The sequence below is a fragment of the Microcebus murinus genome, chromosome 4 (assembly GCF_040939455.1).
Source record: "Microcebus murinus isolate Inina chromosome 4, M.murinus_Inina_mat1.0, whole genome shotgun sequence".
In the NCBI taxonomy this organism is placed as follows: Eukaryota; Metazoa; Chordata; class Mammalia; order Primates; family Cheirogaleidae; genus Microcebus; species Microcebus murinus.
In genome coordinates this window covers 15,422,164-15,435,211 of record NC_134107.1, presented here as the reverse complement: position 1 = coordinate 15,435,211, position 13,048 = coordinate 15,422,164, and the positions used below count along the sequence as shown (strand labels likewise).

The 13,048-nt window shown below is 37.0% G+C and overlaps 1 protein-coding gene across 1 annotated transcript; it reads left to right on the top strand.

Annotated features, from left to right (window-relative positions):
* Positions 1-1,746: 1,746 nt before the first annotated feature.
* On the top strand, positions 1,747-11,659 carry OOSP4A (oocyte secreted protein family member 4A). The gene is made up of 6 exons (XM_076001363.1): positions 1,747-2,478; positions 2,715-2,821; positions 3,954-4,135; positions 8,420-8,517; positions 10,489-10,635; positions 11,384-11,659. Exons 1-6 carry the CDS (start codon positions 2,387-2,389, stop codon positions 11,460-11,462), a joined length of 705 nt encoding a protein of 234 aa, XP_075857478.1. The 5' UTR covers positions 1,747-2,386; the 3' UTR covers positions 11,463-11,659.
* Positions 11,660-13,048: the final 1,389 nt, after the last annotated feature.

The following is a 13,048-nucleotide window of genomic DNA, read 5'->3' as shown; positions in this document are numbered from 1 at the left end:
ACGAACAAAGAATTTCTACAAAATAACTTTAAAAATAACACAAGAAAAAACAGGAGTTTCACAAAGAGGTGTTTTAGGGGACAGTCCTTGATGCAGTACCTACTTGTTAATCTCTCCTTGTCAGCACAGAATATTTATAGAACAAAGGATGATGCTCTAATTGCAGTATATAAAATCAATTGAAAACTGAAGAGACCACCAATTCTAGTGCTAATCAGAGACCAGTTTATAAATTATCACGTATTTACAAAGAAGAGTAGTATATGTAGAGAGAAGTTTTGCACATTGTCAAAAAATAAAAATTCCTCTTTCATAAGCAAGCTCACAATCTTGACAAACAGGAATCTTTCCAATTCTTGTTAAGTAGAGATGCAGATGCCCAAATTTCCATTATAAATATACATTATGAGATGTATCATTTATGAAAACACATCTATAAAGTATTAGTATTAGAACACTAAACCCAGCACATTAAGAAATACATCTAGGCAAGAATTCAAACAATGCTAAGCATTCTATTAAAGCATTTCATTACACAGACACTAAACAAGAAAGAATTTGTCGTTGTTAGATATTTTTTTGAATAATTTACATGAATTAACCCTTTAATCTGTACAACAACCTGTTGAGTAATTAGATGTCAAGATGGTCAATTAGAAAGACAGGATAAATTGAAATGAAGTCTTTATTTAAGATGCAAAATGTGGTGCTGGCTCCATAGAGGGGAAAGGGCTAGGAGAGGAAAGGCACTTTGACAAAATGGAGAAAAGTGTCTCCAATGAATTCAGTGAGGCAAGAGTTACACAGATTACCCAGTGGGAGAAAGAGAGGAGAGGTTAGATCCCTTCCTCCTTTCTCCCCCATATTCATGTTCTCAGGGCCAACACTGATCATGTCCTATCAGTCAGGAGAATTCCTCCCTGTGGACTGAGACATAGACAAGTCTGTCCTGTATTACGGGCAAGGACAGTGCCCTTGATCCAATGCCCATGGAAGTGAACCCAAGTCTTCTGTCTGGGATCATTTCGTGGTTCAATAACAATTTTTATTTAAAAAAACTGATATCCATATTATGGGATATAAAGGCAAAGTGGCAGGACCACCTTAAGGGAAAATGCTGAACTTGAGACCTCACATTGACGGTCGTTGTTTTTGAAGTCTTTGTAGGCAAAACCCCTGATCTGTGCCAGGTGTGTAAATGGAAAGAAGGTTAGTGTCTTCCAGCCCTTGCTGTTTAGTAGGCATATAATTAATAAAACAGGTAAGTATTGTCAAGTAAAATCCAGTGATATGGTCTTTGTAAATTCAATCTACTGGAAGGCCCTCATTCCCAAATATCTAAGCAATAGACAATCTAAAATAAAATCCAATTAATTTTAAAGAACATGTAATGTAAGAAAAATATTTAGTAGAAAGAACTTTACCTGGAGGTTTCTGATGTTCATAGGTTTGCTCGTTCTGTGTTACATCAGTTCATAATCCTGGAGATCCATATAGCTAAATTTGACAATATACATCAACAATTATTTTGCACTCAGAAGCTGAGACAATCTACCTGACATGCTATGTAATTTTTAAGGGTAACTTATTAGGCTTTTATTTTTGAGATGACGCTTTTTGGAGATTGGTTTCTGCCAAAATATGGAGCTAGATGATGTTGTTATCCTTGTCCATTATCCCTTTTTCTTATGATTTTTCATTACTAGGTTTATAGTCCAAAAATGCCCTTAGCAAATATTTCTTCAGCACCTTGGATTTGTACACATTCATAATAGAATGCCTTTTGGGAAAGCAAAATTAAACCAGAAAGCAGTGTTTTTCCAAAGCTTGGCCCACAGGTGTGTATGGATTTGTTTACATGAATTAAAACCTCCTGGTGCTGGTTACGAGCACCAATTAGCACATCTTGTCCCAGGCCTATTGGATCTGAATCATTGGTTGGGTCGTAGGGCATTGGCATTTCTTCACAAGAACCAAGAGTGAATATGATAAGCCACATCTTCAACCGATTTGTAAATGAGTCCTTTGTTTCACTCACTTGGATCCCTCAAATCATCTTAGAAAGACTCCTTTTCTTAACAGTCCAATAGACATATCAAATATTATGTAAGACACAGTTTCAGACACACCATATGCTTGGGGAAGAAGATGCAATGGTAGGAGGTACAGTCTAGAACCACTTTCCACATTGTCTTTCCTGATTTTTTGATTTAGGATTGTAAGTTCAGCTGGGCGAAGGAAAAGCCAGCTGAGGGGTTCTCAGTGCTTTCCAGAGAAATAAACCACCACCCACAGCTGAGGAGGCAAGTGGTTTATAAATACCTGTGGAGGCCCATGTGCCTCGATTTCTTGTTTGCTGTAATACCTCAGACTGAGATACGAAGCAATGAAGGTTTTCTGCGTGTTAGGCGGGCTCCTCGTGCTTTGTGTGTTGATTCGTGGTCTTAATGCTTGTAAGAAAAAGAGGGAATTCTGGAGGTGGCAATTTTAAGCATGGGGCTGCTTTTTTTTTTTTTTAAACATGCTGTTGACTTTGGTTTTTTTTTTTTGATAACCTGGTGATCAACTGCTAATAACTAATGACTGATTATGAAGTTGCAGTCAGACATGGTTTTATTTCTCCATCTTCACCACTGTACTTCCTCTTGAATCTATTCCATAAGCTGATCTCAAGATGCTGCTATTTTTTCCCCTTACATGCAAAATATTTTCAGGTTCTTATTTTCTTTTGTCTGGAAACTCGCTTGTCACTTCGTTGAATGTGGAATACTTGCAGTGGATGGCAAAATCAGGAGAGACAGCCTGGTGCCTAGGAGAGAAGGTTGCTTAGGTCCCCTGTTCTGACCACGGGGCATGAAGTTTGGACAGAGTAGTCAGCTGTATTCATTTATAAATTATCTATTTCAGAGCCGAGTCTCTGAATAGATTTTGTGTAGGTTTCAATCCTGCTGTGCCACTTAGCAGCTATGTGACCTTAAGTTCATCCATCTCAAAGTATGAGAGAATAATGAAACTGACTTCATAAGACTGGGCTTGGTGGCTCACGCCTGTAATCCTAGCACTCTGGGAGGCCGAGGCAGGAGGATTGCTCAAGGTCAGGAGTTTGAAACCAGCCTGAGCAAGAGTGACACCACCGTCTCTACTAAAAATAGAAAGAAATTAATTGGCCAACTAAAAGTATATATATAAAAGATTAGCCGGGCATGGTGGCACATGCCTGTAGTCCCAGCTACTCAGGAGGCTGAGGCAGGAGGATCACTTGAGCCCAGGAGTTTGAGGTTGCTGTGAGCTAGGCTGACACCACGGCACTCTAGCCTGGGCAACAGAGTGAGACTCTGACTCAAACAACGACAATAACAAAAAAACCTGACTTCATAGAGATGTACTGAAAACTAAAGAAGACCAAAAAACCCAAACTTGACATAGTTGGCAATTATAAAGTATTATCCTTGAAGTAACTGGAATATTTTATTTCAGAATTATTTAGTTTCACATTACATATAATATAAATTAGCTCAAATATTTTGGTACAACATGAAATTTTAAATGGAAGCACATTATACACTTTTCCATCATGTGCTACCAAATATCAAAGCTTTTCTTACCTACCTCTTTACTTCAGCTTTATATCAGTTATACTTGGAAATATTTCAAAACTGTATTCATGAGTCATCTTGGTAAAATTCGAGTAATATCTAAAAAACCCACGTGGCTATTTGGCTTATTTGGCTTAGAAAGTAGCTCCTATTTTGCCACATTTGATGAAGAAAGTGATTGACATAGAGATTGAGTAATTGACCCAAGATCTCACAGGGGGGAAATATACAATAGAAACAAAATATTTTCACCGTATAGTTGGGATCTCAGCACAATTAATAGGTCAAAAGTTTCCTGAGCTATTGTTCGGGGACAGATATGCTATCTGATATTTTCCTTTTCTTATTCTTTTCCAGCAATGCTTGTAGCCTGTAGTGACACCTGGCTCCATGTCAAAGTTAGACGAACGACTCAAATGCATTGGCTGCAACCTCAGCAACATGAACTCCATCTAGGAAGTGGCTGCCCTGTAAACACACCTGAGGAAGACACCTTTGGGTTCCTTTACTTTCTCACTTCTTGTGACATCAGGACTTATGTAAGAATGGTTATTACTTCAACAAATAATACATTCTTAGACTGTTTTAGTTCCGCAAACTAATGAGTAAACCTGCATTGTTGAAATTTTATTGTCAGTTGGCTTTATGGCTCATGTAATACTGACTACTCTCTCTTAAGCTGTCAGACTATCTCCACAGTAGAAGAGACATAGAACGTGGGACTTTAAAAACTATGCATTCCTTTACCTGCCTTCTGCCAACGCATCTCTTTTGCCTCTGACAGAGTGATTTTTATATTCTGTGGTGAAATCTAGAGAAACATTTTACTTTGAAATAGTTCTGTGTATGTCCCACTCTTTTGTTGTGGTTGGCCTAAAATTTTGACCGAAATAGAGTATATTCGGTTATATCACAGAAGAAAGGAATCAGTCTTTTCTGAAACCAGAATTTTTTTTTGTTGTTGTTCTTTCTGCTTTATGTTAACTTGTTGCTGTGTTTGGTAATGACAGCTTGGTTTTTTTCCTTTTTGGAACCACAGCCTCACTTTTGGTACAAATGATTTAAGTGAACTGAGTCTAATCCTGGCTCCAGGTGCAGGACGCCAGCGTTTGTTTGCTGCTCTTTCTCTAGCATGGAATAATAATAATAATAAAAAAGACCAAGTTCTCAACTTAGCATATGGCCAACTCCACTGCCACATACAAATGTTGATTAATACAATGTAGGAGCTCAAATATTTGGGAAATAAATGAAAAGGCTCTGCCAGTTTTTCACTTCAGAAAAATCATCCTGGGTTAAATAGAAACTTTATAGGGCTATTGCTAGGATTTCTAGAGAAGAGCCTCAATCTTTTTCTTTCTTTTTTAAAAATAATTTTTCCTTTTATTTCCTCATATTATGGAGGTACAAATATTGTTAGGGTTACATATATTGCCCCTGCCACCCCTCCCCCACCCCGCCATGCCAGAGCTGCAAGCGTGTCCAACCCCCAGGTGGTGCACACCGCAGCCGTTATGTAAGTATACTCCCTTTTCCTCCTCCCCCCTCCCCCCTACCCACCTTCTGATAACTGGTGTTTTTTTTTTTAGACATTTTGGTTACATTGTATATCTTGGCCTCTCCCTAAAAAGTGTTAGAGGTAAGCCCTTTCCCCCCACAATGCTCACCACATCCCTAAGATGTGGGGCTCCCCCCCCAAATCCCTGGTGAACACTACCATTATTTGAGCACCGTAGTTTTAATCAGTCAGTACCAATTTGACGGCGAGTAGATGTGTAGCCCATTTTCCAGGTCTTGTGTCACCTCGCTTTATATAGCAGGCTTAAACTTAATCCAGGATAGCATGAATGGTGCTAGCTCATTGTCGTTTCTTAGAATTGAGTAATATTCCATTGTAAGCATATACCAAATTTTAGTTATCCACTCATGAATTGACGGACACTTGGGTTGTTTCCATGCCTGTGCAATAGTGAATTGTGCTGCCATAAACATTCGGGTGCAGATGTCTTTATAATAGAGAGACTTATGTTCTTTTGGGTAGATGCCCAACAATGCTATTGCTGGGTCGAATGGTATTTCCATTTCTAGCTGTGTGAGGTATCTCCAAATTCTTTTTCACAAAGGTTGCACTAATTTGCAGTCCCACTAGCAGTGTAAGAGTGTTCCTGTCTCTCCACATCCTCGCCAGCATTTGTTGTTTTGGGATTTTTTTTTTTTTTTTTTTTTTTTGAGACAGAGTCTCGCTTTGTTGCCCAGGCTAGAGTGAGTGCCGTGGCGTGAGCCTCGCTCACAGCAACCTCAAACTCCTGGGCTCAAGCAATCCTGCTGCCTCAGCCTCCCAAGTAGCTGGGACTACAGGCATGCGCCACCATGCCCGGCTAATTTTTTCTATATATATTAGTTGACCAATTAATTTCTTTCTATTTATAGTAGAGATGGGGTCTCACTCTTGCTCAGGCTGGTTTTGAACTCCTGACCTTGAGCAATCCGCCCACCTCGGCCTCCCAGAGTGCTAGGATTACAGGCGTGAGCCACCGCGCCCGGCCTTGGGATTTCTTGATACAGGCCATTCTTACTGGGGTGAGGTGATATCTCATTGTGGTTTTGATTTGCATTTCTCTGATGATTAGAGATGTTGAGCATTTTTTTATGTTTGCAGGCCATTATTCTGTCTTCTTTGGAGAAGTTTCTGTTCATTTCCATTGCCCATTTCTTGATGGGGTTGTTTGATTTTTTTTCTTGTTTATTCTTTTAAGTTCTAGGTAGATTCTTGTTATTAGACCTTCATCAGAAGTATAGAGAGTGAATATTTTCTACCACTCTGTGGGTTGGTTGTCTATTTGCTCTACTGATAGTTTTCTTGGCTGTGCAGAAACTTTTTAATTTGATCAAATCCCATTTGTTTATTTTTGATGTGGCAGTGATTGCCTTGGGGGTCTTCCTCAAAAATTCTTTGCCTAGACCAATATCTGATAGGGTTTTCCCAATATCTTCTTCTAGGATTCTTAAGGTTTCATGTCTTAGGTTTAAGTCTGTTATCCATCTTGAATGAATTTTTGTGAGAGGTGAGAGGTAGGGATCCTGATTCACTCTTCTGCATGTTGCTAACCAGTTTTCTCAGCACCGTTTATTGAAGAGAGAATCTTCTCCATAGTATATTTTTGTCTGCTTTATCAAAGATTAGGTTACCATATGCTGATATTTTCATCTCTGGTATCTCAGATCTATTCCAGATATCAATGCTTCTGTTCTTGTGCAAATACCAGGCAGATTTAACTATTATTGCTTTATAGTACAGCTTGAAGTCAAGAAGACTGATGCCTCCCAGTTTGTTCTTTTTACTTAAGATTGCTTTGGCTATACTTGGTTTTCTCTGGTTCCATACAAAGTGAAGAATTATTTTTCTAGATCTGTAAAGAATGCTGTGGTATTTTGATGGGGATTGCATTGATTCTGTAGATCATTGGGGCTATAAACAGGTAATCTTTGAGCAGATAAACACTGAGGTTTCCAATTGCCACCCTGGAAGGGAGAAACTGCCTGAAAAAGAGGACAACTCAGAGAAAGGAAATGATATAAAGTTGTTAGAGGAGGGAGTGAAACAGGGTTTTGGTAAGGTGATTTATATTCAATTATCCACCTATTCCTACTGTCAAATTGCCCCGAGACTCCCAGGTACATGAGCCAATATATATTCCTGTTTGTGAGAAACCCAGATTGAAATAAACTTCGTTATTGTATAATAAATATTGCCCTGTATAATGTTCAACCCTAAAAATTCTTAACATGGCCATCTTATTTGCTCTTGGACAATCTGAGGTACTGGCAAACACTCTTGAATGACGAACTTCCTAGATGGTAAATGGTACACTTAAAGCGAATCATGTGCAAATATCAACTATACCTGAATGCGTGGGAGAGTTTAGTGTTGTCATTTTTGGTGGTGCCTTATGTTTTCAATTCTAGAATGTAAGTATTCTAAATTGTGGCATATAATTAGGTGCATGCTCATCTCTGCACTCTCCATGGAATCCACTACTCTGAGAGTAAATGAAGGGGCAAAGTTCTTTCAGTTGTTTCTCTTTAGAAATATTTCTGTGTAGATTGTTATTTTTGTTGAGTGTACTATACCCTCTGTTACAAATAATGGCTTATGTCTATGGTTGACAGCTATAGCCAAGGGTCAAATCCAGCCAGCTTCCTATATTTGTAAATTAAGTTTTATTGAAACAAAGCTAAGTCATCTAGTTGTTTATACTCTTATACTAATTTTATACTATTATATTAAGGCAATATGGGTATTTGTGACAAAGATAGCATGGTATGCAAAGACTAAGATATTTACTTTCTGCCTTATTTTAGAAAACTTTGCCAACTCTTGATTTATATAATATTATCTCTGTTTTACAAATAGGAAAGATGTAAGCTTCTCTGAAGTTGTTATATATTTAGCCAAAATTCACACTCAGAGTAACTTAGGTCTTCCTAAATTAGACTCTGACTCTTAAACAAATGTGGTAATCAAAAGTTGTCTATGCAGATTCAACTGCCAAAAAAAAAAAAAAATTACAATGCCCCTGATACTATGTCAGGAGCTATTAGTCAGCTAAAAACTGTTTTATCACTTAGTTCCTCTGTTCTTCTATTTACTTTATATCCTAAAGTAAAAATGATCTACGGCCATACCACCCTGAACGCGCCGATCTCATCTAAAGTAAAAATGATTACCTTGTTTTCACATTCTGCATTTTAAAAATTGAGTTTGAAACCATTTGAAAGAGATATAATTAAGATAACTGATTTTATACCCTTTATACCTTTAGGAAAACCCATCAAGTATTTTTATTGAAAGTTCAGTCACATTTGAACCAACGGATTTAGACTTTATTATCCACATCCCAGTAGCATGCTATTTTCAAAGGTAAGTGTAGTGGACTACTGAGATTAAGGTTATTTAACATTGCCTTTGCCTGCCAAGTGTTCTGATCAGGAGAAAACTTCTGATGGAGTTCTCCAAACTTTCTGTTGGAGAATATGCTGGGCTGAGCATTGGGCCAGATTTGAGCTATAGTGTTATTTTTAGTTCTGTAAATAAATCTAAGAAAAGTTCAGTTGTTCTCTCAAGGTTATTTTCTGAATGAGTAGATGAGACTCAGTATATGAGAATTGAAGTCTACTGTCAACAAAGAGATCATAACAGAAGGTTTTTGTGGATAAACTTTCCTTCTGAGTTGATTTTTGTTGGTACCTACAGTCTCATACTGCATCACCCATGGTTATTAGAAGAGCTGTTGAATTTTTGTACAAATCATACCACCTTTGTGTAGATATGGGGAAGAGTCAAGAGATTAAAAATCAGTATTTTTTCAAAATTTTAAAAACTAGTACTGAGCTAATCTCTGGTGATTTACTATGGGATATAAAAATCAAGACTTGCTAATGACCCCCATTCTTTTTCCTTATTTGAGAAACTCTTCTGCAATAAGATAATGAAGCCAAAGAGCCTACTGATGCAGGCTGGGACAATTCCACTTGTGGTCAAAGCCCTGGGTGAATGCTCACGAGGCCCAGTTTCATGTGTGTCCATGGAGTTTTCATTCCAGTCCATTTTCTGAACCCTCTGGCCTCTTTGGAGACACAGAGCTAAATGGCTATATTTATCTAACAATTATTAATGTTAACTGTGCTATGTGAAATTTTCTTTTCTTATTCTTTAACAGTATCTTTGGTCCTGCTCTGAAGTGAAAATAGTCAAGTCAGGTCCATATCTTCCAATGTCATATTAAAATTAGGTTTCCTTTAAGACTCCTAACTCTGCACACAAAGGATTTGGAGAAGGTGGTTTACCATAATCTTGAGTACATTTTCCTCTGCTGTTTTTTTTTTGTTTTTTTTTTTTCCTCTGCTGTTTTTACCATTGTGCCTTGTTGGGCTATGACCGAGGATAAAGAGGTAGAGAATCACAAGTATCTCATGGTTACCTGGGACAAGTGTGGTCCATTTTTAGTCATACTGGCGAGGTAATCATGCCTTCACCTGGAAGTGTTTCTCAAATCATGGGTGGATGAGTGTGTTAGAGGCCATAGTAGAGGGCAGTCATCACAACTGCATATTTCCTGATGGGATGATCTAGATGGGACTCACTTCTTCCATACAACTGCCACCATAGACCTCCACCTAACCTCCCTGTTCTGTCTTGGTGGTGTTTTTACATTCTAACATCTTGGTTTTGGGGATGCCCTCACAGTTGATAGGTATTCTTGGGTGATATCCTAGAAAAATAGCTAAAACTCTGGTACCTATGGGAAAATTAGTATTCATAATACAATGCATGGTGGGAGAATATGTTCTTCCACTCTTCTGGTTTTTCTCCTCCTTGGTGTCTCACATGGCAGTCTATTGCAAAAGCAGAAAGTCACTCGGGAAGAAGATGTCTATCTCCTGCTGAAGGCACCTGCGAGGCTGGAAAACTTGACTTAAAACACATCCTTATTTGGCTTCATTAAGGGAACAAGAATTTTAATGAGCCCACTCCCCCATTTATCACAGGCCAGAAACTCAGAACTGCGTGTCTCTAATCATTCTCTGTAGATGTGTGGTTAGATGATTGGAAATAGCAGAGCTGCTTCAGCCACTTTTTCAGAGCTTATGGTACTTGACACTTCTGTGAAATCAGCTTCAGGTCCCCAAAGTAAATTCTGGGTAACGTTAAGTTGTACTCAGCATTCTGTTACATTTTTTCTTTCCATCTTTGCCTAAGCTAGTTGATTTAGCATTCTATCACTTACAACCCAAAGATCTAATTGAGTTTCTTTCCCCAAACTTCAACTCCTTCCCCACCCCCGAATGTTTCATATACACGAGGCTTAAATCTGTTTTTTCTCCTGTTCAGACATTTTCCAATGATATTGGTGCTGAAAAGTAGAGATAATACTCATCATGAACACACTCATCATGAACACACAAGGCCAGTGGGACAGACGTGGTCTTTATCACATCAAGTTGAAGACTTGGGAATCTGTCCAAGGGTATTATATACGTAAGAATATTTTGAATTGGTACCATAAATGTTTATAGTATATTTATACAAAAAGGCCAGGTTTCAGTAAAGTATGACATATATCACACTTTGTGTACTGTGTGCTCATATGGTTTTAGTTCCAGATCATTGAGAATTTTGCATTTTTGTGGTTATTAGGGATATATTTAATCTTAGCATTTCTTATTCTCTCATGTAAAACAGATTTGCACTTGTAATCTCAATAGCTATTTTGTATTATCAATTCTCTCCAGCCAGACAAAAAATATCTCTGGAGTCTATAACATAAATATCTAGTGAGGTTGCGAATTTTCATGAATATGGTAATTGATATACATGCTGACTTTAATATCAGCTTTTTGTTCTGAAAGAACTAAATACCTGCAGGAGAAAACTCTTTTTAAATGACCCATAAAATTTATTCGAATAGACTATATCCTTTGGACTTTAGTGTGCCAGAGGGACAGACCTTTATTTTTCCACATATCAATTGATCCTCATAATTCAAAATTTGAGATATTATGCTTATGTAAAATTTATAAACATTTATTAACTAAACATTTATTAATAGCTATATACATATAGTATATATAGTATCTGTTATAATTGAACAATTAAAATATTATAATGGCTTCTGGAGTTTAAAATTGATGCCTTCTCTTCCTACGTTTCCACCCCGTTGAGTCTGAAAGGTTCTTTAGTTTCCTGTCAGCACTACAACATGACTGCTTCTTTTTCTTCCTTACAGGAACAATTTTCTTTTGCTGGGCCACAAAATTTTATACCTTCTTACTAAATGGAGGAATTCAGCTATCAATTCTGGGTGATGGAGCAACCTTACTTATCCTGCTACTCTGGCTGCTTGAGAATTTCACTGCCTCTTAGAAGTTGGACTAATCTATGGATATCATCTTTTACTGTTTCAAATATCTTTTTAAATGAAAAATTGCTCTGCCGTGCATATTTATACGCATTTTGGGTAGGGAAAGGCCTTTGTAGATTTTAAATTTGAAATAAAGATGCTTTTAAAACATAACATTTTGTAATTCTTAATAGTTCTATTTTTTTAAGAAAATTTAAGTCCAGATCCACAGAGCATTATAAAAATGAGACGATTGCATTTTGTAAATAGGCTTACCTATCATAATCTGTTCTGGGTGGTAATTGAGTAGTTAGTATATAGTAATCCCACATTATTCAGGATTCACTTTCCATAGTTTGTTACCTGCAGTTAACGATGGTCCAAATATATTAAAATACTTTTGAGAGAGAGATACCATATTTGTATAAGTTTTATTATAGTATATTATTATGATCTATTGTATTAATGTTAATTTCTTACTGTACCTAATTTATAAATTAAACTTTATTATAGATATGTATATCTAGTATATACATGTATACTAGTATACAGAGTATATACAGGGTTTGGTACCAACTATGGTTATAGGATTCCACTGGGGGTCTTGGAACATATGCCCTATAGATGAAGGGGGACTACTGTATTGTAATCAATTTTCAAATTTATCCCCATTTCACTTCCTTATAATGGTATGTGCAAAGCAATGAAATAAAAAATTTCTTTCTAACTGGTTCAGAAATTTCTGTTCTCTACTTTCTGTATTTTTTTTCCTTTTGTATCACATTCCTTTTCTGTATAGTAGTAATTTCAAGTCAGTTTGAGGATTTAGGTTTATCCATCTTATTCATATAAAAAGGCTAGAATTTATAGAGGAAATAAAATTCCGGTGGGGTTTCTACATAATTTGATTTCTTCAAACCAAAAGTGAATCATCCTTATCCAAATACCTTCACTTTAAAAGCAGTGGTTTCTGGCAGCATTTGAAAAAGAAATGAAAAAGATAGGTTAAAAGTATACACTACACAACCATTTCAAGAAGTTTGTAGAGCAACAAAGATCCAAAAAATATAACAAATAATAAGAGCATAGATTATAATGCTCAAAATGAATCCCAAAGCTTAACAGAGCTGACCATGATTCTTTGAATATTAGAAATGAAAAATGAACAACACATCAAACATTTATTTTTAAGGACATAAAGAGCAAATAAAATAAGGACATAAAGAATTTTATGCCAATATATCTGAAATGTTAGATGATTTTGACAAATGCTTAGAAAAATATTACTCAACAAAACTAATCCTGGAATCATTTTGTTTAAAAAGCAATAGTCCTTCAAGCATGCCCATCCCCCAGATGGTGCACATCACACTCATTATGTATGTATATACCCATCCCCTCTTCCCCCCTTCCATCTGCCCGACGCCAGATAAATGTTATTCCTATATGTCACTGAGGTGTTGATCAGTGAAACCAATTTTCTGGTGAGTACATGTGGTGCTTATTTTTCCACTCTTGGGAAACTTCACTTAGTAGAATGGGTCCCAGCTC